Source organism: Mustela nivalis (assembly GCF_964662115.1).
Source record: "Mustela nivalis genome assembly, chromosome: 3".
NCBI lineage: Eukaryota > Metazoa > Chordata > Mammalia > Carnivora > Mustelidae > Mustela > Mustela nivalis.
Genome location: NC_139022.1, coordinates 105641629 through 105668239, shown reverse-complemented (window position 1 = coordinate 105668239; position 26611 = coordinate 105641629). Strand labels below are relative to the sequence as shown.

At 39.5% G+C, this 26611-nt stretch overlaps 1 protein-coding gene across 6 annotated transcripts in view; it reads right to left on the bottom strand.

The window, feature by feature from the left end:
* Positions 1-26403, bottom strand: part of CDC25C (cell division cycle 25C) — a 31569-nt gene extending 5166 nt beyond the window's left edge. Inside the window, exons 1-11 of one of the 6 annotated variants that reach the window (XM_082725555.1) lie at positions 26172-26395; positions 25734-25834; positions 25408-25613; positions 24594-24691; positions 23271-23316; positions 21315-21348; positions 21110-21199; positions 19603-19701; positions 16323-16478; positions 1254-1406; positions 3-128 (exon numbers count right to left, since the gene is read on the bottom strand). In XM_082725555.1, coding sequence (XP_082581681.1) covers positions 3-128; positions 1254-1406; positions 16323-16478; positions 19603-19701; positions 21110-21199; positions 21315-21348; positions 23271-23316; positions 24594-24691; positions 25408-25601 — 996 coding nt within the window. In that variant the 5' untranslated portion in view covers positions 25602-25613; positions 25734-25834; positions 26172-26395. Of the gene's footprint in view, positions 1-2; positions 129-1253; positions 1407-16322; positions 16479-19602; positions 19702-21109; positions 21200-21314; positions 21349-23270; positions 23317-24593; positions 24692-25407; positions 25614-25733; positions 25835-26171 lie in introns of all 6 variants that reach the window. The other 5 variants (XM_082725559.1, XM_082725556.1, XM_082725560.1 and 2 more) reach the window with 5 other exon arrangements.
* Between the last annotated feature and the right edge of the window lie 208 nt (positions 26404-26611).

The window sequence follows — 26611 nt, the reverse complement described above, 5'->3', positions numbered from 1 at the left end:
ACCTTGGAGAAATCACCAATCAGAGAGCCCTGGTTAGAATCTTCCTCCAGCATCTGAATGACATTAATGTCACAGAGAGAAACTGTCTTCTTTAGACCTAAGCCCTGAGGATGACAAGAATCCCCCCACTGCCAATTTTCATGTTAAAGATTTAAAAACCAGGAGTGGAGACTTATTAAAAATATGTACACCCTTTGAAAAAAAAAAATGCAAAAAGATTTGGCTGTAAAAATCAATATCCTAGCAGGTTTATAATAGAGAAAGATTACTAATAAATAAGAGTCTTAGTTAAGCAAATCATATTTCACACATTATATTCCTATTATGCACTATAAAGTTATATTGTATATTAATTTCCTTGTCACAAAAATAAATTCATGATATTCTTAAGAAAGTGAGAAAACTCGTACTTTGTAATACCACTTTATTATTATTATTATTTTAGATTGTATTTATTTGAGGGATAATGAGAAAGAGAGAGCATGGGGTGGGTGGCAGGGGGGGCAGCAGGTAGGGTCAGAGGGAAAAGCAGACTCTCTGCTGAACAGGGAGCCTAATGTGGGACTTGATCCTGGAATTCCAGGATCACGACCTGGGCCAAAGGCAGTCGCTTAACTGACTCAATCATTCAGATGTCCCATTCTGCTTATTTTTTTTTAGATTCTATGTAATACCACTTCAATAAAAGAAAAAAAAACTGCATCAAAGAGTCTCAAAGAATGTACACCACATGTTGACAATAATAGTCTCTGGTCTATGGGATTATGGGCATTTCACAACAGCTTCTTTTGTTTATGTATAACTTCTATACTATCATATGCTGATTTTATAAAATAGTATTCAGATTTTTTTTTTAAAGGAGGGGTAGGGAATGACAACTAAATTTTTTAAAAGTTGCCTCCTACCAAACCAGTGTGCTTCATTATGCTGTTTCTGTCAGAATACAGGTAAAACAGCAGTAAATATTCTTACCATTCCAGGTTTCCTTGTGTCCTCTCAAATCTTATAAAAGAAGGTTGGGAAGAAGTATGCCAACATTATTTTCAAAAGTATAATATAACAGATATTTATTGTTAAATATTTTATATATGGGTACAATGTAAAAAAGACAAGGAAGACATAAAGAACAAAGAGATAAAAGTAGAAGTAATGAGAAAGAAGACGAGATATCCTAAAATAATCCTCATACCAAAAAAGCAGAGAATACAATGAGATAGAGGATTAAACAGATTCTTATCTTAAAAAGTTCTTACCTTCCTGAGCTCTTTTTGGTTAGAACAATACTCCTTTTTTTCTTTATCTGGTATTGGGTTGTTCTTGAATTTTACCACCCTCTTCAGTCTTGGCCTGTTCAAATTTTCTGGCAACGAAGGGGAGCGATACAAGGAGCTTCTGTTCAGAGATGCCTATATGGGAATATCAACCCCATATGTTCTTACTCCTCTAAGTGTGTCTGCATGCCAGTAGCATGAACATCTTCTGCAAACTTGTTAGAACTGAAGAATCCTAGATGTTGAGCCTCACCCCAGACCTACTGAATTAAAATCTGCATTTTAGCAAGCTACCCCAGTGATTTCTAGCAACACTCGAGTTTGATAGGCAAAACCCTAGGTAAGCAACCATTCTTCCCCTCCTCATTAATATCTTTCTTCTCAGAGTACATGATGTTCCATCTCCCCAAGATGTATTAAATCTAGCCAAACCAAATTCACCACCTGACCATCTTAAATGTACCAATTCTTGTAGAAGAAAGCAAATGCAAGCTCAGTTCCTCCAGGCAAGTGAAAATCCAACCAATCAACCTAATCCCAGTTTCTCTATGGGATCCTAAGACTAACAATCAAGATTTAAGGACCCCAACAAAAATGAAGATGACAAACCAAAAAGGTCAGCCTATGTAAAAAGTACTAAGCAGCAAGAGTCTGTGTCACTTTGGGGGGATAGTAATTTCTTTGAGGGAGAGAGAAAAAAATAACTCGGCTTTCTTATAAAGCGGGTTGTTAAAGGGAAAGAAAAATAGCAACATAAGCATCATGTGAGGGAAGAGGGAACACCAGAATCTAGTATCAGGATGACCATTACAGGGTTGATACTATGAAGCCCATTGGGAAAAAATGGATTAAATACCATGAGGAACTGGCCTTGGAAGTTACTAACTCAGACTAAAGTACAAGAAGATGGACTACTGTCTCCTTGAAAACCATGATTTTAGTGTTATAACCAGAGGCAGGGAGAAGTATTAAATGACCTCTGATAACTTTCAATTAATCAAGATCATTTTAAAATTTTAATTTTAGTAATCTCTATATCCAATGTGGGGCTTGAGCTCATGACCCCAAGATCAAGAGTCCCATGCTCTATTGACTGAGCCAGCCAGAGACCCTTCAACTAATCTGTTCCCAGATACCCTCTGCCCTATATGAAAGCCAGAAGTTCCTACTTTATACACTCACCTCACTAACAACTATAGATTGATTTAGAAGGGAGGGCTAAATAATAATAGAACCATAACTAGAAAATAAGTTGATGGTCAATGGTTTCTGGGAAAATAAAATAAAAACATCAATATTTTACTTTATAGTAACTATATCTATTATAGTGTTTGTCACATCCGTGGTCCCATCTAAGGGAAACTCCATTGTTCCCATTACCAGCTGAAAGTACAGTTCACATTTTACGAACCAGTATTTTACACCTACCTGTCCCCTTGGATCCCTGGTAGTCAACTCCCTTTGTCCCCACAAACCTACCCAGAGCCATTGACCAGCCCATAGTGCTGTTTTTTGTTGTTGTTGTTTTTTAAAGATTTTACTTGACAGACAGAGATCACAAGTAGGCAGAGAAGCAGGCATAGAGAGAGAGGAAGCAGGCTCCCCATTGAGCAGAAAGCATGATGCGGGGCTCAATCCCAGGACCCTGGGATCATGACCTGAGCTTAAGGCAGAGGCTTTAACCCACTGAGCCATTCAGGTGTCCCTGATAGTGCTGTTTTGACACATCCATTTAGTAGCCTAGAACATGTAAAAATAATCTGGGTCAGTTAGGTTCCCTTTCCTGGGAGTCAAACTTAGAAAATGGCAAAATAATTAGGCAGCAACAGAAGCCAAAGCTTAAAAGGAAAAGCCAAAAGATACAGTCAAGGCCATGAGGCCAATGATGAATGCATGGATGAACCAAAGTTACAGTGGCAGAATAGATGTGGTGAAAGTCTCAGGAATAGGCTACCTAGACTTTTTTTTTTTTAATATTTATTTACTTATTTATTTATTTGTCAGAGAGAGAGAGGGAGAGAGAGTGAACACAGGCAGACAGAATGGCAAGCAGAGGCAGAGGGAGAAGCAGGCTCCCTGCCAAGCAAGGAGCCCAATGTGGGACTTGATCCCAGGACGCTGGGATCATGACCTGAGCCGAAGGCAGCTGCTTAACCAACTGGGCCACCCAGGCGTCCCAAGACTTCTTGACAGACTTCCCTTCATATAACTTCAATTCTGCCCTGAGAAGAATGCAGGAAGAAGCCAGATCAGAATTTCAAATTTAAGGGCCTTAGTGCAACCTTTATTTCTTTTAACCAAAAAAGCCTCTCTAGAACACACCAAATTATTATTTTCTTTTTTTAAAGATTTTATTTATTTATCAGAGAGAGAGAGAGAGCGAGCACAGGCAGACAGAGGCAGAGGGAGAAGCAGGCTCCCCGCCAAGCAAGGAGCCCGATGCGGGACTCGATCCCAGGACGCCGGGATCATGACCCGAGCCGAAGGCAGCTGCCCAACCAACTGAGCCACCCAGGCATCCCAGAACACACCAAATTATTAAGCTAAGGGCTTATTGTATTTTATTATTTTTTAAAAGATTTATTTGTTATTTTAGCGGTGGGAGGGACAGAGGAAAAGGAGAGAGAGAATCACAAGCATACTCCCCACTGAGTGCAGAGCCGGATGCGGGGCTCGAGATGCTGGGCTGGATCTCATTACCCTGAGATTACAACCTGAGCCAAAACCAAGAGTCAGACACTCAACCAACTGAGCCATCCAGGCTCCTCTAAGGGCTTATTGTTAAGAGTTTGGAATGAAATAGTTACTAAGGGAAATATTTCCTTTTTTTTTTGTATTATATCTAAGAAATCTTTACCTAACCCAAGATCACAGATATTTTCTCCTATGTTTTTTTCCTTCAAATGTTTTATAGTTTGAAAATTCATATTCAGGTCTATTATCCATTTTGTACTAATTTCTACATAAGGTATAAGATATGGATTGAGGTTTTGTTTTTCATCTAGGTGTTTCACTTGCTCCAGCACAATTTGTTGAAAAGACAGTTTTCTCCATTTAATTTCTTTGTATCTTGGTCTAATTATCAACTGACAATATATGCATGAGTCTATTTCTCAAATCTCTATTCTCTTGCATCAACACTTTAGTTTTCTGGTGGCTATTATTATCATGGTGATAATAAAGCTGATAAACATCTTCTTGAGTTTCATATGGTCTAAAGGCAAGAATCCCGAAATAAATGATAGAAGAAAACTACTTTAACAAACAGAAACAGTCACTACTGTTCTGACAGATTCTTCCCAAAACATTTATATCAAAACAAATGGAAACTTACTGCAAAGAGCATTCGTGTTCGGTCATGAAGGGATGATGATAGTGAGGGTACTGTAGCTATGTCTAGTCACAAGTTTCCCAGTTCTCAGAAGCAGGGGTGGGGGGAACCCAGGACCAGCTGGCTTAGATTGCATTCAACATCTAACTTTCCTTTTCCTCCAACATCTTAAGAGACTTTCTTTAAGGAGTCAATGAACACTTTCAATATCTGGGAGTTTTAAGCACTGAAAAGACCAGGTAGAAGAAAAGGAAACTTGCTAAGCTTGATTCTACCTACAGATTTTTATAAAAAGGTATAAATGAATAATCACTGTTTTGTAAACTGAGGTGGCATCACCATTTCCTCATGGCCTACACACTGTTCAAAATACACAGACTTGCTTCTGTTTGTACTACTCTACTGTTCTTGTCAAGATTCTCAAGAATCTTCATGTCACTGTATCTGACACTCACTTCTTTAGACATCTATCTTTCTGAACTTCATAGTGGCTTCCACTGAGTTGGCTATGGCCATCTTCCTTGGCTTCAGTGTCACCTCCTAGTTTAGTTTAATGCTAGTATAGGCAATCCCTAAACTAAAAGAACCATGATGTTTCTACCTCTCTGTTGCTCCTTCTCAGTCTTCTTTGTTAGGTCTCCTCACCTACCAAACCTTTAACAGATGTTGGATTTATCAGGGTTAGGTCCTGGTCCTTTTTTATTCCTCACTTTTGCCTTATATGACTTTTTCTACCTGTGAGTTCAAATTTTCCCTCTATAAAGATGACTCTCAAATATCTGTTTCCAATCAAAACTTCTGCTCTAATTTCTAGATTTCCATAGCCACATACTTGCTTGATAATTTCTGAGTACCTACTAGATGATAGAGCAGTGAATAAGGGAGTGGAAAAATAAACAAACGTACCATGTGTTTTTAGGTAGCAGCATGTTCTACAGGTAAAAAAATAAAGGAGAATCAAAAGACAGGAAACAAATTTGGGCTGGAAAAGTTGTCAGGAATGGCCTTTCCGATAAGATGACATATGTGCAGAAATGAAACTAAATTTTGCCCAGGGGAAGAATGTTCCAGGCTGAAGGAATAACAAATGCAAAGGCACTGGTGAGACTAGCAAGGCCAGTAATGGTCACATTTGGTATGGTACCATTTTTAGAAACCTCAAAAACTAACTGAAGCAATACCATAAACCAACTAGACCTAAGAGACATCAGCAGAATGCTGTACCCAACAATAGAATGTACATTCTTCTCAAATATACATAAAATGCTCTCTAAGATAGACCATATGCTCTAAGTCATAAACTAGCCTCAATAAATTTTGAAGGACTGAAATTATACAAAGTAAGTTCTCTAACCATAATGGATTCATCAGAAATTAATAACAGAAAAAAAAATGTGGAAAATTCGGTTAAGTGGAAATTAAACAACACACTCCTAAATATATATTGGGTCAACAAAGATCTCAAGGGAAATCAGAAAATACTTTTGGATGAATAAAAATGAAGACATGACACACCAAAATTCATGTTAGGATAAAACTAAAGTAGTGTTTAAGTGAAAATCTATAACTGCAAAGGCCCATTATAGAAAAAAGAATGATCTCAAGACAATGACCTAACCTTCCATCAAAAAAGAAACTAAATCCAAAGGAAGCAGAATCAAGGAAATAAAGATCAAAGCAAAAACTTAATGATGTAAAGAACAGAAAAAAGAGAAAACAACAGAACCAAAAGTTGATTCTTTGAGATCAATAAAACTGATAAATTTTAACTAGACTAACCATGAAAAAGAGAAGACTCAAATTATTGAAATTAGGAAAGAAAGAAGGAACATTATTAGCAATTTTTCAGAAATAAAAAGGATCATGGGGGATACTATGAACAACTATGTATCAATGAATAAGAAAACTCAGATTAAATGGACAAATTCTTAAAATGACAAAAACCACTGAAACTGACTCAAGAAGGAACAGAAAACCTGACGAAACCTACAAAAAATAGAGATTGAATTAGTAATTTAAAAACTCCCCACAAAGAAAAGCCTAGGTCCCAATGGCTTTACTGGTGAAATTGGCCTAACATTTTAAAAGAACAAAAAACAGAGGCGCCTGGGTTGCTCAGTTGTTAAGCATCTGCCTTCAGCTCAGTTCATGATCCTAGGATCCTGGGATCAAGCCCCACATCAGTCTTCCCACTGAGCAGGAAGCTTGCTTTTCCCTCTCCCCTGGCTTGTGTTTACTCTCTTGCTGTCTCTTTCTCTCTATCAAATAAATAAATAAAATCTCTAAAAAACAAACAAACAAAAAACCCACACCAATTCTACAGAATTCTTCCAGAAAATTTAAAAAGAAAGAATTCTTTCCAATGATGAAAGACATTACAAGAAAAACAAAACACTAAAGATTAGTGTCTCTCATGAACAGAAATATAAACATCCTCAATAATATTTCAGCAAATCAAATCAACAACATATAAAAAGGAAAATATATCATAACCAAATAATGTTATCACAGGAATGCAAGGTTGTTTTAACATTCTAAGATCAATGTAATTAATCACATTAATAGGTTAAAAAAAACTCACATTATCATCTCAATAGAAGCAGAAAAGGCATTTGGCAAAATTTATTACCTGTTTCTGCTAAAATCTCTTAGCAAACTGAAAATAAAAAGGAACTTCTTCAGCCTGACAAAGGGCACTAGAGGTGATAGCTTGGTGAGCATGGGTGGCTCAGTTGGTTAAGCAGCTGACTCAATCTCAGGTCAGGTTTTCATCTCAGGGTTATGAATTTGAGTCCCGTGTTGGGCTCCATGCTGGTTGTGGAGTCTACTTTGGGGGAAAAAAAAGAAAGAAAGAAAGAGGGGCACCTGGGTGACTTAGTTGGTTGAGCATCTGCTCTTGGTTTTGGCTCAGGTCATGATCTCACGATTATGAGATCAGGTCCCATGTGGCGCTCCCTGCTTTAGCACAGAGTCTCCTTGAAAATTTTTTTTTAAGATTTTTATTTATTTATTTGTCAGAAAGAAAGAGAGAGCACAAGCAGGGAAAGTGGCAGGCAGAGGCAGAGGGAGAAGCAGGCTCCCCAGTGAGCAAGGAGCCCAAAGTGGGACTCAATCCCAGAACCCTGGGATCATGACCTGAGCCAAAGGCAGATGCTTAACTGACTGAGCCACCCAGGTGTCCCCTCTCCTTGAGATTCTTTTCCTCTTCCTTTCCTCTGCTCCTCCCTCTACTTGCGCTCTTTTGCTTTCTTTCTCTCTCTCAAATAAATAAAATCTTTTTTAAAAAACCCTCACAACTAATATCATACTCAATGGAGAAAAACTGGATGCTTCTCCCAAAAGATCAGGCAAAGTGTTCTCAATAAGTTTTAAGATTGCAAATGAGTCCTGATACCAAAGAACTGGAGAAGTATTAATCTAGGAGATTAATACAGGAGGGAGAAAAAGAGAGCCGATTCCTGCAGGAGCAGACAAGAGGAGATGCTTCCATGTGACTCAGGAGTTTTGCAAAATGTTTACAATGACCTACTGGGCCCTACATGACTTGTCCTGCTACCTACTCTCTAGCCTCAACTACCGCTGTGTACCTGCTTACTTTGCTCCAGCCACCCTGGCCTTCTTGCTGTTCCATGGAAGATGCCTAGCACACCCCCACTTCAGAACCATTACATTTGATCTTTCTTCTGTCTAGAAAAATTCATCCCTTATTATTTTTTTTAAAGATTTTATTTATTTATTTGACAGAGAGAGATCACAAGTAGAGATCACAAGTAGAGAGATCACAGAGAGGCAGGCAGATAGAGAGGAAGGGAAGCAGGCTCCCTGCTGAGCAGAGAGCCCGATGCAGGACTCGATCCCAGGACCCTGAGATCATGACCTGAGCTGAAGGCAGCGGCTTAACCCACTGAGCCACCCAGGCGCCCCTCATCCCTTATTAACTGTTTGTTTGGCTCCCTCACTGCTTCAGATGTGTGCTCAAAGATCTGTGAGGTCTTCTCTAATCTACGCAACCTATCAAAAATAACTCCCACTCTACTCCAGCCCAATCCATGTACTCCCTATTCTGTTTACCCTCCTTTTTTACCATAGTATTTTACCATCTGTCATATTATAAATGCATTTGTTTCTTTATCTGTTTCCTCCTGACTAGGATGCAATCTTTACAAGAGAATAAACTTTACTATGTTATTGTGTTCGGTACTGTATCTCCAGCATTACCGGATGAAGGAATGATTGAATGAATGAATGAAGAGGAAGAAGTGCAGAGGGGGAGGGAGCTTCAGATAGGACGAGGGACACTTATACAGTATAACAAGAGGGATGGCAGTTATATGGATATGAAAGCAGATAGGATGCTGTATTTGGTGAGAGAAAGTAGTTTTCTTCTAACTGCTTATGTTTTCTCTTGGAAATAAAAACACTTGGAACTTAACATGTCTAAACTCATCCATGATCCTATCCTTCTTTTACAGCCTGTCAGTTCTGTATCCAAAACACCTTCTGAATTCATCCATTTCTGTCTCTGTAGCCACCACCGTAGCCTAGGCTACAATCAACCCTTCCTGAGACTACCACAATAGCTTCCTATCCTACTCTTACCTGCTTCCAACATCCTCCCTCCTTCAAACTCTTAATCCTTCCTACTCTTCTTTATCCAACAACAAGAGTGGTCTTCTTAAAACAAACTTATTATTCCTCTACTGAATATCCTCTAATTGCTTCCCAATGCACTTAGAATAAGATCCACACACTCACCATAGCCCTAAGGCCCTGCATGATCTGTCTCCTGCTTACCTCTTCTGTCCCACCTCAGGCAACTCTCCCCGTCCCTCACAATGGCTTCTCAGTACCTTGTACCCACCAAGATCTACTCAAACTTGGGACCTTTGCACCTACAATATTCCCTCCTCATGGAATGCTCTGGCTCTAGTCATGTCGTGTATGGTTCCTGCACAACTAGAGTGACCAGGTCACCCAAATTTGTCTGGGACTTTCCCAGTTTAAGCACTGAAAGGCCCAGGTCATAGAAACCTCCTCAATGGCAGGCAAACTGGGACAGTTTATCAACCTGTTCTCAACTAAATCTCTTTTTCTCAAGGAGGCCTTTCCTATTTATTCCCATTTATGTATTTATTTTTAAAGATTTTATTTATTTGTCAGTGAAAGAGCGCACAAGCAGGGGTAGCAGCAGGCAGTACAAGCAGAGGAAGAAGCAGGCTCCCCACTGAGCAAGGAGCCCAATGCGGGACTCAATCCAAGACCCTGGGATCATGACCTGAGCCAAAGGCAGACACTTAACCAACTGAGCCACCCAGGCGTCCCTATTTATTCCCATTTAAAGGTCTCCTTCTATTAGTGTTTATCTCAGCCCCCTTTTTGTTTCCTTCATTACACTTGGACAATTTGCAATGATTAAGTTATCTGGTCTCTTTTGGCAGTCATTTGCAATTTGGCTAAAGTTAGACATTTAGTAATATCTCAAATTTAATGGGGAGGCAGCCCTGCCTCCTGATAAGGAGGCCAAAGGGGGACAAATAATCCTTTTTCCATCCTCTTATAATCAACCAGATATTCCTGACTGGATTTTGAAGATCGAAGAATAACACAAAAGCACAGGGTTGGCTGAGTCTTTTTTTTATGGCTGCAGCACCACAGTGGAGAATAGAGTAGGTGGCAGCAAATGGTTCTAAGCAGTACGGTCCAGCAGTAGGTTGGATGACCTTCTGGGGCAGGGGGCTGGCAATGGTAACACTGAGTATCCAGCCAGTAGGTGGTGACATCCCAAGCACAAAGACCCCACAGCAGCACTTGGCCTTACCTTGTTTTCCAGCCTTCCTGGTACTTCTAAGTTCTTCAATACCCTCCAGAAAAATCCCTTTTCTGCCTGAGGTAACTAGAAATCATTTTCTTTTATTTGCTACCAAGAACCTAACTAGAACATCTATTAACCTGTATACACTTTTGTTGTTGATGTCTCCTTGACAAGAATATGAATTCCAAGAGGGCATAAACCTTCTGTATTGTTCACCATTGTATTACCACTGCCAATCACAGGGCCTGATACCTAACAGGCACTCAGTAAATATTTTTTAAACGAATACATTAGAAATCACTAAGTTTATACAAATCTCCTTGCTTTCTCAGGTATCTATTTCCATTTAGCATCAAAGAGATAAACCCAATAACAAAAATCCCTACGTATTTTGTATTCTAAAATCTACTGCTCTGCATATTCCTCTACAGTGTATCCTCAACTGAAAGTAATGCTGTAAGAGTCACAATGCATTAAAATGTGCAAATAAGGGGACTTAATATTTTTTATTATTTTTTTTTAAATTTTTTATTTTTTATAAACATATACTTTTATCCCCAGGGGTACAGGTAGACTTAATATTTTTTAAACACCAAAAGAAAAAAAAAACCCTCAAAAAATACCTCACAGCCAGAGCTATTCTTCTATATAAACAAACAAAATTTCCAGATTATTTGCTGGGGTCAGTCTATTTTAAACCTACCTTTCTTTTTTTTTATTATTATTTTATTTATTTATTTATTTATTTATTTATTTTTTAAGATTTTAAAAAAAATTATTTATTTGACAGATCACAAGTAAGCAGAGAGGCAGGCAGAGAGTGAGAGGAGGAAGCAGGCTCCCTGCTGAGCAGAGAGCCTATGTGGGGCTCGATCCCAGGACCCTGGGATCATGACCTGAGCCGAAGGCAGAGGCTTTAACCCACTGAGCCACCCAGGCACCTCTTAAACCTACCTTTCTATACTGTCTGTATTATACAACTCAGAATGATGTTTCTAAGATGATGAAAAGATCTTCATCAAGGAAAGATTCAATCATGTCCTCTGTACTGTACTTATTGTTTCAAAGAAGAGATTAAACACATTAGATAAATTTTCAACAAGAAAACTGAAAACAAAATTTTCTTTTTAATCAACATTAAATTTAATTACTAGCTAATACTAGTTGAGGACTGAACCATATCAGCTACATTTCGGAAATATGAAGACTAACATATATTTGTAAGAACACAATTAAATGTTCACCTTACATTGCTTCCCCCCACCTCCCGCCTCAGAAGGCTAGCAATCTTTCCCCATGCTAACTATCCCTAAACTTGTTTTTCCACAGATCTACCCTCCATCATCAGTGAGTCCTCAAAAAGGTTTGTTTCAGGAAGGTCACTATCAATTCTCCCAATATCCATCTTATCTCTTTCAGATAATACCTTGGTTCTGTTGTTTTCCCACAAACTGCTGACATTAAAACAAAACAGGATTTAATACTGTGTTATATAGCAGGGTGCATCAAAATCACTTAGAGGGACTATTAAAACAGACTGCTGGGCCCCACCCTCAGTTTCTGATTCAGAAAGTTGGGTTGGGGCCCAGTCATTTGCACTGCTGAGAAATTCCTACCTGATAATGATGGTGCTGCTCCAGGGACATACTTTTTAGAGGGTTCTAGATCTGACTTGCCATTATAGTAATACTAATGACACAGGGTAATCTGTATTGGTTAAAACTGAAAAAAATTAAAACTTCAGTTTCTCAGTGGCACAAGCCACATTTTATTTATTTTTTTTTAAAGATTTAATTTATTTATTTGATAGACAGAGATCACAAGGAGGCAGAGAGGCAAGCAGAGAGAGAGGAGGAATCAGGCTCCCTGCCGAGCAGAGAGCCCAATGTGAGGCTCAATCCCAGGACCCTGGGATCATGACCCGAGCCGAAGGCAGAGGCTCAACCCACTGAGCCACCCAGGCGCCCAAGCCACATTTTAAATGCTTCAAATCCACGGAGTGGTTACCATATTGGAGAGATATAAAGCATTTCCATCATCCCAGAAAGTTTTACAGAACAGCAGTGTTCTAGATAATTGATTCACCACCCTTCCTAATACTTCAACCCATTCAAACTCTGGGTATTCAACCTTACCAAACCTATGCAAAAAGCAAATGTCAGGATGCCTGGGTGGCTCAGTCAGTTAAGCATCTGACTCTTGATTTTAGCTCAGGTCATGATAACAATCTTGCGGTCCTGGGACCGAGTCCTGTGTCAGGTTCTAAGCTCAGTGCAGAGTCTGCTTGGAATTCTCTCTCCCTTTGCCCCTCCCATGCTTGCTCCCTCTTTCTCTTTCTCTCAAATAAATAAAAAATAGATAGATAAACAAATAAAAGCAAATGTCACTATTACATGTTCCTGGAACAATTTTTACCTCCCAGGCATATTGAGTAAAAGACACCATGATATTGGTAAAAACACCAGCTTGGGAGTCAGGCAGATCTCTCAGCTTAAACCCAGACTCTACCAGTGGCTAAATTTGTGACCTTGGGTAAGAGCCTTTATTCCATGGTCTGATATTCTCCTCCTAAAACATGACAATATTAAAGAAAAAACAAAAGGGAGAGAAGAAAAAAAAATAAAGGGGTATCATACTCCTATTTCAGGATTGACATGAAAATTAAAAGCAATGATGGATATAAACAGCTCAGCACACAGTGCCCAGTATGAACAGTCAATAAATGGAACCTACTCTTATTACCTGCCTCTCATTTTTCTTTTCCATTCTTGTCTCCCAAGACACTACTCAAAACACTAAAATCCAGACTACTTATTTCCCCACATGCATACCACATTCTAAAAACTGAAAACCCCTCAGAGAGGGACTTCACAACTTCTTAAATACTTGCACCAAGCTTCTCCTGCACTCCACATTACCCTCTCAGTAAGCAGGGACAAAACAAAACAAAAACAACAACAACAACAAAAAAAAACCCTGCAACCATCCACTTCCTCTACCACCAAGAATTCAAACTTGTCACATCCTCAAACTAACTACATTTCTGCTAGCTCTCAAAGTTTCTAAACCAGAAGCTTCTTCCTCCTTGGCAACTTTCAACCACATTGCTGTTCTTACCTTACTGAGTCTATCCAGTGAGACATTTGGCTCCTTATCCAGGCTTTGTTTGATTCATCATCATCTACTTCTCTGCTATTTTTTTTTTTTTTAATTTGTTATTGAGAGAGAGCACAAGCAGGAAGAGCAGCAAGCATTGGGAGAAGCAGGCTCCCTACTGAACAAGAAGCCCAATGTAGGACTCAATCCCAGGACCCTGGGATCACAACCTGAGCCTAAGGCAGACGTTTCAACAACTGAGCTACCCAGGTGTCCCATTCTTTCCTACTTTCACAATCACTTATGCTAACTGAACCCCAGTTGATGTTTTCATCTGCCAGTGGATACCTCTAACATTCAATCATCCTTAGAGCTCCAAAGTCTCCAATCTTGCTTCTAGGCAACAGCACACTATGCCATGCAGGTCTATCACATTAAACCTTACAAATGTCACTTTATTAGCTTTTTAATAATTCCTTTCTGAGGTTTCCAAAAGTTGATTATGACTTTCTCCAAATTCTTCAAGACTGTCACCTAACACTCTTCCTCTGAGTCACAGATTACTGCAACTTTCACTTTGCTAAGGACATCAAGGCCATCATGCATCCCTTCTCTTCCAGTCTTTATAACTCCATGCATTTTGGACCTTATACTACAGTAATTAAGCACTTTTACTACACTACATTATAATAATTAAACATTAGTAATTGGCAAGTATTGTTCTAAATGCTTTATGTATAATTAACTCATTTAATCATCACAACAACCCTATGAAATCGTTATCAAAGCCTTTTCTTTTTTGTAGATTAAGGAAGTGAAGCATATGGGATGCCTGCATGGCTCAGTTGGTTAAGCATCTATCTTCAGCTCAGGTCATGCCCAGGGTCCTGGGATTGAGTCCCGCATTGGGCTCCTTGCTCACTGGGGAGTCTGCTTCTCCCCCTGCCTGCCACTCCCCCTGCTTGTGTGCACTCTCTCTCTCTGGCAAATAAATAAATAAAATCATTTTTTGTTTTTAAAGATTTTATTTAATTATTTCACAGAGAGAAACAGCAAGAGAAGGAATACAAAAAGGGGGAGTGCTCAATGTCCAAAAGAGAACATATCTTACTCTCTTTGAATTCCTCCTTCTTTTCAAATTCATTGTAGTGTCAGCACTGCTCTAGTTACTCAAAGTTAAAAGCAGCACCCTACTAAACTTCTAGATCCTTCCTTTTCTTTTTAATTAAAGATTTTGTTTATTTATTCGACAGACAGAGATCACAAGTAGGCCGAGACAGGCAGAGAGAGAAATAGAGAGAGAGAGGAGGAAGCAGGCTCCCCATGGAGCAAAGAGCCCAATGTGGGGCTCGATCCTAGGACCCTGGGCTGAAGGCAAAGGCTTTAAGCCACTGAGCCACCCACGCGCCCTCTACATCCTTTTTCATACCACTCTGTCATCCATAGCACTTTTGAGAATCTTGTCATTATCTTGGGTATTGGTTTGCTTACTTACTTCCTTAGTCTATCTTTTAGACTAGAATAAATATAAATATGAGCTCCATGGAAGTTAGGAATCTTGACCATCTTAATCACAACTCTGTCCTCAGTTCTGGTATAGCACCTAACTAACTCATAACAGTCTCATAATAAATATTTACCGAATGCTGTTACAGCTTACATTCGTTTTTATTAACAATAAAGTATTATAAAGTGTTTAATACTTAATCATATTCACAACAATCCTACTGAGGAAATATTTCTCATTATTATGTTCTCTGTTTTATAAATGAGAAACTGGGGTGCCTGTGTGGCTTGGTTGTTAAGCATCTGCCTTCGGCTCAGGTCATGATCCCAGGACCCTGGGATCAAGCCCCACATCAGGCTCTCTTCTCAGCGGGAAGCCTGCTTCTCCCTCTCTTGCCTCTCCTGCTTGTATTCCCTCTCTCACTGTCTCTCTCTGTCAAACAAATAAATGAAATCTTTAAAAAGAAAAAATGAGAAACTGAGCTTTATACTGGTTAAGTGTCTTTCTCATGCTCATAACACTAAATAAGAGAATGAGGACTAGAATCCAAGAACTCAACTATATGACATTTGCCTATTTAATCAATACATTTAGAAACACACTCATACACATATTCGCTTCACAGAAATGAAGTTGATTTAGAAAAGCCAAATACCTCAGAATCTACCTTTGGCATATCCTATATGACCAAAAAGCCACAGGTTTCAGGTATGCCTCCCAGTGACACAGGGAGGATATATTGTAAAATGGCTAAAAATCATGCTAGGTATGTTCCATCCATTACTGTTCTTCTGGAGGCATCACTTATACCGAATTACTTTGAGGGTGATGTATTCAAACTACTAACTGGAACCTTCTCACCCAGAGGTAATAAGAATCGCACAGCTGGGGACACCTGGAAGGCTCAGTAGTTGAGCATCTGCTTCAGCTCAGATCATGATCCCAGGGTCCGGGGATTGAGTGCATCAGGCATCCTGTTCAGCAGGAAGTCTGCTTCTTCATCTCCCACTCCCCCTGCTTGTATTCCCTCTCTTGCTGTTTCTTGCTGCCAAATAATACATAAATAAATAAACAAATGCCTAAAAATTAATTAATTAATTAAAAGCCTTAAAAAAAAAAAAAAAAGAAAAGAATCCCACTGTTACCAATACCCCGTATTATTCAGGTAGCCCTTAGAGTATAGAGACCATGTCTTCTTGAGCTCTGTAGACCTAGTACTGTGGCTAAAACCCAGGAGATGCACAATATTGTTTATTCAAGAATGAAGGAATAGGGAAAATACAAAGTTATCAGACAGTATCTTACCTTGTCCTCTTCTTGATCTTCCAGAGAAAACTCCATCAATTCATCAGAAGTCTCCTCTGCCTGATCTTCTAGTTCTGGATTTTTATCCAATTTTGGAAATGTAGTAATGGGACTGCCCAGATATTTCATTTCACTTTCCAAAAAGTTTCCATTGTCCTGCCAATTATATGGACAATATTAAAAACTCTTCAGGACCCCTTACATTATACCATATATAAAAATTAATTCAAAATGAATCAAAGACCCAAATGTAAAAGCTAAAACTATAAAACTCTTAGAAGAAAACAGTTGGAGGGGGTGCCTGGTTGGCTCAGTGGTTAAAGCCTCTGCCTTCGGCTCAGGTCATGATCCCAGGGTCCTGGGATCAAGCCCCGCATCGGGCTCTCTGCTCAGTGGGGAGTCTGCTTCCTTCTCAATCTCTGCCTGCTTCTCTGCCTACTTGTGGTCTCTGTCTATCAAATAAATAAATAAAATCTTTGAAAAAAAAAAAGAAAACAGTTGGAAAAGTTCATAACATTGGATTTGGCAATGATCTCATTAACATGAAACTAGAGCATGGGCCAACAGAAGAAAAAAATGAAAAAAAAAAAAAAAAAGAAGAAGAAGAAAATGAACAAATTGAACTTAATAAAATTAAAAATTTCTGTGCATCAAAAAATACCACCAAGAAAGTAAAAAGGTAATGTACAAAAATGGGAGAAAATATTGGCAAACCATATATCTGATAAGCAATTAATATCCAGAATATACAAAAAACTCATACAGTGCAACACCAAAAAAACAAAGATTTTTAAAAAGGTCCAGCTGAGGAGTGCCTGGGTGGCTCAATCGGTTAAGTGGCTGCTTTCAACTCAGGTCATGATCCCAGAGTCCTGAGATTGAGCCCCACATGGAGCTCCCTGCTCAGTGGAGAGCCTGCTTCTCTCTCTCCCTCTGCCTGTCACTCTGCCTACTTGTGCTTTCTCTCTAGTAAACAAAAATCTTAAAATAAAAAAATATGCCACTGATATGGATAAAGAGTATTGTGGTTTCCCCTCAAATACAGAATTATCTTATAATCCACAAATTCCATTTCTGGGTATATACCCCAGAGATCTGAAAGCAAGGATTTGAACAGATATTTGTATACCAGTATTCATGGTAGCACTATTTGCAATTGAAAAAGGTAGAAACAACCCAATGTCCATTAACAAATTAATAGATAAACAGAATGTTATACCACTAATTGTCCAAAAGTCAAATTCACAGAGACAGAAAATAGATTAGAGGTTACCAGGAGCTGGAGGGAGAAAGGAATAGGGGAGTTATTTTTTAATGGGTAGCGAGTTTCTGTTCTAAATGATGAGAAAAATCTGGAAATGAATAGTGGTGATGGTTGCACAACATAGTAAATATATTTAATGCCACTGGATTGTACACTTAAAAATAGTTAAAATGGCAAATTTTATGTTATGTATACTCTATCACATTAAAAGATACATACATGCGCGTACGCGCACACACACACACCCCGCATATGAGACTTAATCAGTAATTTACCATGCTCAAGTCTTCCCTTTCTCCAAGAAATCAAAAACCTGAAACATGGTCAATATAATCTACTTATCATGGGCTATGTTAAAATGACTTTTTCCTAGGATTGAGGTTAGATCCTAAACCCATGGAGTATCTTGAATCCACTGTCTATTAAAAGCAACTGAGTGCCTGGGTACCTAAGACTCCAGTAGCTAAATGGACAAAGGGCACAGTCATTTACTAGGTAAAATGTACATGGCTAATATTCACACGAAATCACTACTAATTGTTTTTAACATAAAATAAAATATTTATCAATCTAATTAGCAGTTAAAAATAATCATTTATCTAAAGACCTATAGATTATTAATGAATATTTATTTTCCTACAACTTTTTTGGAAAGAAATCTGACTATATATATCAAAAATCTTAAAAATATACTCTTTAGGGGCACCTGGGTGGCTCAGTATTTAACTATCTGCCTCAGCTCAGGTCATGATGTCAGGGTCCTGGGATCAAGCCCTGCATCAAATTCCCTACTCAGTGGGAAGCCTGCTTCTCCCTCTCCCACTCCCCTCTACTTGTGTTCCCTCTCTCACTGTCTCTCTCTCTCTGTCAAATAAATAAATAAAATCTTAAAATATATTTATATATACTCTTTAACCTCATAATTTTAATTCTTGGTACTAATCCTAAAGAAAATATTTTGAAATACAGATAAAGACTGATGTTCAAGAATTACATTATAGCATTATTTGTAAAAGCAACATTTGGATACAACTGTGTCCAAAAATAGGGAATTTTGTAAATTATGGTTCATTTGTTAGAGTAAAAACATCCATTAAAAAGTAATGTTTACTAGGAGTTTCAATTTTAAGTTTAAAAAAGTGGGATATAGGGACGCCTGGGTGGCTCAGTTGGTTGGACGACTGCCTTCGGCTCAGGTCATGATCCTGGAGTCCCGGGATCGAGTCCCGAATCAGACTCCCAGCTCCACGGGGAGTCTGCTTCTCTCTCTGACCTTCTCCTCGTTCATGCTCTCTCTCACTGTCTCTCTCTCAAGTAAATAAATAAAATCTTTAAAAAAAAAAAAAAGTGGGATATAAAATTATATATATGTAATATGACTTCAACTTTGTAAAACTATACACATAGTTAAAAGACTGTAAAGAAATAAGGTAAAATGTTAATAACAGATTTCCCTTTATGAGATAGCTATTTTCTTTTTTTTTTTTTAAGATTTTATTTATTTATATGCCAGAGAGAGAGAGAGAGAGCACACAGGCAGGCAGAGTGGCAGCAGAGGCAGAGGGAGAAGCAGGCTCCCCGCTGAGCAAGGAACCCGATGCGGGACTCGATCCCAGGACGCTGGGATCATGATCTGAGCCAAAGGCAGCTGCTTAACCAACTGAGCCACCCAGGTGTCCCTTTTCTTTTTTATATTCTTGTATTTTAAAACCATTTTCACAATGGGCCCATTGTACTTTTAAAAATTAGGGTAGGGGGAAAAAATTAGGGTGAGGAAAACAAATAAAGAATAAAACAGAAAAATTTTAAATGCCCAAGAAATTTTTTTCCCTCCTTAAATTGAAACAAATAAAAAGATCAGGGGACGAGTCTCCTCCTTTTTCTAGAGTTACTTCTCCAACCCCTTTTCTCACCCAAGCCAGCTTAGAAAAATTCAAAGGGTTGTAAATGCAGATCTGCAACCTTATATTCCACAACGCCTCAGCAGACCCTTGATGAGGATGTTCAGTGACTCACCAGTAGAGAAAGGGGAGACATGTAAGGCCCCCCTTGTCTTGTTTGAAACTTCAGGCTCCTGGGTGCCCACCACTCTGAGGACTTCAAAGTGTTGTTCTCCTGCATAAGAAAAACTACATGGGCTGGAGGAAGGCAAGTGTCAGCAAGCCCTGCCAAACACATTTCATCAGATGGAGCCATGAATAACCCTCACAAAACACATTAAGTGTAATCAAGGTTGATCCTATATCCTGATGATACAAATTATGGTTTGAATTTGACGTATGATATGTAGCTTTGCTTTGGAGGATACTAACTTTATAATCACAAGCCAAAGGAGGGAAGGAAGAGGGGAGTCCAACTGGGGAGGGGATGGTGAGATTTTTAAAAAGTGATCAGGAGAGTATCAAATCAAGAAAAAGCTGATTAGAACAGCCAAAAACATGGATATAACTTAGTCAATGTGAGAAAAGAACAGCAGCTATCTTTTATAAATACTGACCTGGGGGAAAGGATAGGAGGCAGGAAATAGAAAAACATGGCTTGAAAAGGGAATTAGTTGAAGGGATTATTTAGACAATTATCTTAGTGATTAGGTGGCTCTGTGGTGCCCACTTCAATTTAGAACTGATGGAGGGGAACAGCTGGGTAACTCAGCCCATAAGCATCTGACTCTTGGGTTTCAGCTCAGGTCAGGATCTCAAAAGTCCTGCCTCAGGCTCTCCATTCAGCAAGGGATTCTTCCCTTTCCTTCTGCCTACCCCCCCACCCCCCACCCCCACTTTCATTCTCCTTCTCTCTCTAAAATAAACACTTAAAAAACAAACCAAACCAAAAGAACTAATGGAGGGCCTGAGGCTCCAAAAAAGGCCCATGGCTTTCTCAGAATTCAGACTAAAGAAGATGGACTAAGAGAAAAATAAGAAATAAAGCAGATGCATATATGAAGCCATGCAAAGAGTATGTTAACAACTTCTATAAATTACCTTTATCCATTAAAAAAAAAGTTCTAAATTACCAAACTACAGTAACAGATTTTTTTGTCCTTAAATTAATCAACGAACATGGGTAAAAATGATGACTTGCTGTGGAAGACTCAGAGCTATATTTCTATTCTAGGGTCAAACCTTAAAGAGAAAAAACAAACCATAAAGAATTTTTTGCCTGGGGCATCTGGGTGGCTCAGTTGGTTAATCCTCTGCCTTTGGCTCAGGTCATTATCTCAAGAGTACTGGGATGGACCCCTGCAAGGGCAATGGGCTCTGTGCTCAGCAGGGAGTCTGCTCTCCCTCCCCCTCTGCCCTTCCCCCCTGCTCTTCCCTCTCTTTCTCTCTTTTATGGTCTCTCTCAAATAAATAAATAAAAATTTAAAAGAAAAAAATATTTTAAAAAAGAATTTTTTGCTTGTAGTGATGCAGTTTGCTTGTCTGTACAATGAGGCATAAGGGTTCTAAGTCTCATAATAATACTGATGAGTTGCTCCCCTCACAGGAAGAAAAGTGCTACTGTATCTAGGTTTACCACTCACATTTTCTTTATTTGTGGATGAGCTACATATTGCATCTTTCTTCCTGTTGCCATGGTCCAAAGCACTTGGAGTGCTACAAAGCAGCTGTGCCTACAAGAGAATGTTTTCTGAGAAAATCCAGCATCCTTGGGCCACAAGTAAGCTGGAAAGTCTCTGTCTCTCACCTGAGAAACAAACCCAAACCCAAGAAAGAGACGCTACTCACTGGGCCGCATTTTGTAAGGTGCTGCTGATGATTCCTGCAGACCAAAAAAAACCTGACAGTCAGTTAACCCCAAATACTGTTTGATTATTTGTCAGTGGCTTGGGGCATTCCAACTTTTCCTTTCTTCCATGCTAGAAGCCCTATACCTAGTTGACGTGTTACTTTCAGTAATAATATGTAGGGTGCTGTCTGGTAAATACGAAGATGTTGAGTGATATCCTGGGCATAAGGCCCTCATTTGATATATATACATCAAAGATGATGAGTTTGTCTTACATCTTACATACACACAATTGACTAATTCTCCAGCTTTGGCTATTTGGAGCTAATATTTATTTTTTAAGAATTACTATCCTTCCTACCAGGATTTTATCTAGTCTACATGGTTTAGGACATTTTAAGCAAATCAAAGAAACTACAAGAAATTCAAAGTGAAATTTTCTCATGTATTATTAAAAATAATTATGGAGGGGCACCTGATGGGCTTAGTCACTGGAGCATTGACTCTTGATCTCGGGGTTGTGAGTTTAAGCCCCCTATTGGGTGTAGAGACTACTTAAAAATAAAATCTTAGGGGCGCCTGGGTGGCTTAGTGGGTTAGAGCCTCTGCCTTTGGCTCAGGTCATGATCCCAGGGTCCCACATCAGGCTTTCTGCTCCATGGGGAGCCTGCTTCCTCCTCTCTCTCTCTCTCTCTGCCTAGTTGTGATCTCTGTCAAATAAATAAATAAAAATTTTTAAAAAAATCTTAGGGCGTCTAGGTGGCTCAGTTGGTTAAGCAACTGCCTTTGGCTCAGGTCATGATCCCGGAGTCCAGGGATCAAGTCCCACATTGGGCTCCCAGCTCCATGGGGAGTTTGTTTCTTCCACCAACCTTCTCCCCTCTCATGTTTTCTCTCACTCTCTCTCTCTCAAATGGATAAATAAAATCTTTAAGTATTTTATTTATTTATTTGACAGAGAGAGATCACAAGTAGGCAGAGAGGCAGGCAGAGAGCCACCCAGGTGCCCCTAAAATAAAATCTTTTAAAAAATAAATAATTCAATAAAAATTTCAAAAGTCATAGAATGCTTTCACTAGTGCCCATAGTGGCACCTAATTCACCTAAATATCAAAGAATAAAGTTCTAAGAAGATTAAAACAGTCAAATGGAAACCTGAGAAGTTAAGAAGTTGAATTAAAGTTACTTTTCAGGGCAACTGCGTGGCTCAGTTGGTTGAGCGACTGCCTTTGGCTCAGGTCATGATCCTGGACTTCCAGGATCTCATCCCGAATCAGGCTCCCAGCTCCTTGGGGAGTCCGCTTCTCCCTCTAACCTTCTCCTCTCTCATGCTCTCTCTTTCACTCATTCTCTCTCAAATAGATAAATAAAATCTTTTAAAAATTAAATAAATAAATAAATAAATAAATAAAATAAAATTACTTTTCATTCCTGAGGATTCTCCCAGTTGAACATGTTAGATCTCCAACAAAGAATCCCCATGAATAATAATAATAAACATTATAAAATGTTTGGCATGTGCTAAATTTCATCCTTACAAGACCAGTTATGGGAAGTATTGGTATTATTTCCATTGTTATTTATTACAAATGAAGAAACTGAGGTCCAGGGAAGTTCAGAAACTTTTCAGAGTCATAGCTGGTAAAACAGTAAACCACTGGAATCTAGATGCTCTAACATAGCCCTACTCACATGCTGGTAACAGCCACTGCCTAAACGTAATATATCATTTTCTTTCATTTTTTAAATATAACACAAACTGTTTGTAGTGGTTAAAATGAACTATTTAGATCTGGGAAACTTAAAAAAAACTTTCAAAGAAAGGATCTGGGCTTTCAAGCCCACTTACACCCAAAGCAAAAGGTTCTATATTCTATAGAGTCTGTGTAGGATAAAATCTCTGTGCCACTGCTAAAAAGGTTTTAGCATGGGGTTCATTTAGCAAAAGAACTTACATCTCAGTTAAATGTATTTCCCGAGATCCTTTAGAATCCAAGTGACCTGTAATCAGATGGGAAGAGTTATTCTTGTCCATGCATTCTTTTTTTTTTTTTTTTTTTTTTTAAAGATTTTATTTATTTGTCTGACAGAGAGAGATCACAAGCAGGCAGAGAGAGAGAGAAGGAAGCAGGCTCCTGGCCGAGCAGAGAGCCCGATGTGGGGCTCGATCCCAGGACCCTGGGATCATGACCTGAGCCGAAGGCAGCCGCTCAACCCACTGAGCCACCCAGGCGCCCCTTGTCCATGCATTCTGTCTTTCCTTCTGGTTTTCTTCATTTCTTAATTTCAAAAGCTGATGTTTTGAAAACAAAGGCTCTTGATAAGTACTAAGTATACGGTACAAGGTACAACTTCATGAAAACTTAAGAATTTATGTGTGTCGCAAAGAAAAAACGCTGCGAAAACAGGGCCCTACCCTAAACAACAGAGATTTTTTTTCTCGTGAGTAGAAAATGATGCTTATCACTCAGGAAATCTGAAAGTAGAACAAATACTAAAATGGCTGACAAGTTACTCCTTTTGGACTCAGACTCTACAAAAACAAAAGAATTAGTTAACAAATATTTATGTTTGTTTCTTTGCCTTTCCTGAGATTAGACTAGAGCATAAGATGTCTCATTTTAATTACTACTTTCATTCCTACCATCAGTTAGTCAATAAAATATTCCTTTCTGGGATGCCTGGGTGGCTCAGTTGAGCAGCTGCCTTCAGCTCAGGTCATGATCCTGGACTTCCAGGATAGAGTCCCACATCGGGCTCCCAGCTCCTTGGGGAGTCTGCTTCTCCTTCTGACCTTCTCCTCTCACATGTTCTCTCTCACTCATTCTCCCTCAAATAAATAAATAAAATCTTAAAAAAAAAAATTCCGGGGCGCCTGGGTGGCTCAGTGCGTTAAAGCCTCTGCTTTCGGCTCGGGTCATGGTCTCGGGGTCCTGGGATCAAGCCCCGCATCGGGCTCTCTGCTCAGCAGGGAGCCTGCTTCCTCCTCTCCCTCTCTGCCTGCCTCTCTGCCTACTTGTGGTCTCTCTCTCTGTTAAATAAATAAATAAAATTTAAAAAAAAATTCCTTTCTAAATTTTTCAAATGCGAAGTGACTCTTATTAATGATATTACATTTCTCTTCTTGGCTTATTCTCAAAAATCCACTAAGTACTCACAGAATTCTAACTTCAAGGATCTCTACCTACTTTTACCACCTTCTATCTCTATTCAACTACACTGTCCTCTCCATTAAAAGCTGTTCTTTCCCTTGAGGTCTTTACCTCCTTTCTCCTTACCAGTTTCATCAAGGTCTGCAGAAGTGGTAAGCTGACTGGCAGACATCTCTCCACCACCGCTAAGATTCGAAAGATCAAGGCAACATTTCGGGGTACCTCTATTGAGACACAATAGTACATCAAGATTCCTATTTGGCTGTCGTATCCTTAAAAGGCAAAGGTCACATTATCCTCTTCATCTGAAACACCCCTCAATAGTCATTCACACCATCTGAACAGTGTCCAAATAAATTTAGCTGCTTTTTGGCAATACTTCAGAGTAGGCTGAGAAAAATCTCCCACTTTTCTCTACCCTAATAATTTGCATGTCATTTCCACCTCACCAACAGAGTGAGACAAGCAATTTTTTTAAATTCGAGAACCAAAGATTGTTGGCTGAAGTCAATCTTGACCCCACAACTTCTCCCCTAAGCACTGTGAACAAACACATTTGATTTCTCCTTGGAGTCTCTAGTATTTCTCAGGTCTATAACTCCAACTTTGTTTGCCAGCTGAGGCATCAGAGCATGGCATGACCAGAATTTAAAGAATAACACTAATATTAATACTAATAAAACAACCAACTCATTTAATGCAATAGAGTTTTCAAAGACTTGTGCCAGACATCACATCATTTGATTCTCACAAGATCGTGGTAAGATAGGAAGAGATTATTTCTATGTCATAAAAAAGAAACCTGAGACTCAAGGGTAACACGGTTAATGAAGGGCAGGGTTTAAAACTTCATCTCTGATTTTTGAGTCAGGATAATTTTTTAAACATTCAAAGGCCATTCAGGAAAGCAAAGGAGATAAAGTGTGAAAAGTGAATTTACCCAGACAAAACGCTTAGGTTTGCAGAATCACTACAGAGTTTGTTCACCGGAGTTCTAGGGAGATCTGGACAGGTGGTAAAGGAAGTGTCTCTCTCCAGGAGCAGGTTTAATATCTTCCTCCGACTGGATCTAAAACTGGGTCCGGAGCTGGGGCATTCCTCCTCTCCTGCTGATGAAATGAATTCTGCAGACATGGCCTCTGAAACCTAAGGAAAAAAATAAGTAAAGCCTAGCTAAGGGGCGAACATCATCTATAGGTACCCCACAGACTGTCCAGTGTTCACATCCTTCGCCAATCTTACCAGCAGCGGCCCGGCGGCTCTTACTGGATCCCAGTTCCAACCGATGAATCACACACAGATCCGCCTGAAGGTGAAATCACACGTGCTCCAAGCGGCTTGACCTTTTCCTCCGAGCCTGGACTTAACTAGAGGCAAACGTAGGATTTTTTTTTTTTTTCCCTTCAAGTCAGGTCGGCAACCTAACGTGGGACTCGAACTCATCACCCCAAAATCAACAGCCCCATGTTCCATCGACTGAGCCAGCCGGGCCCTCCAAACCCAAGACTTTAAAAAAGGAATGAAAAGATGGCTTTTATTTGTTCGGGGGCTACACAGTTCATGGCTCATGGCAAGGAAGGAATTCAGGTCTCTTAATTCACGACAATGACTATTAGGTCCCCTGAAGTTCTGTTTGTGAGACCCCGACCGGACCTGAGGGGACTCTAGGGTCTCTGATTCCGGTGGAGAAGTCTCCGCGCTTACCTCAGAAGAAACGGAAGGGGGAAGTCACTCACAAGCAAAGCCTTGAGTAGAATGAAAAGAAATCTGAAGGAAGGAGTCAATTAACCAGATTACAATTCTGCTTCAAGACAGGATAGGCTCGAGTCCAGGTTTGCGTTTCTCTCAGGAGAGGGTCAAACTTACAGCCTCGGTGCAAGAATATCAACAGTCACAAGTCCCGGCTGTTCAAACCTTCCGCCTTCCCAATAAACCTATCCCATTCACCTCAAAACTACGCCAGCCAATCTGCGCGCGTCCGCCAGAGCCCCCCACCCCCCCACCCCGTCACGGCCAATCGTTTGGCTCTACATCACCAGGCGTGAGCTTGCTTTGGAAGGAAGACAATATGCCCCTCCCCGTCGTCAGAGAAAGATGCCCATTGGCCCATCAGCGTACGGCTTGTCCCGAGGTAAGCCCTGCCG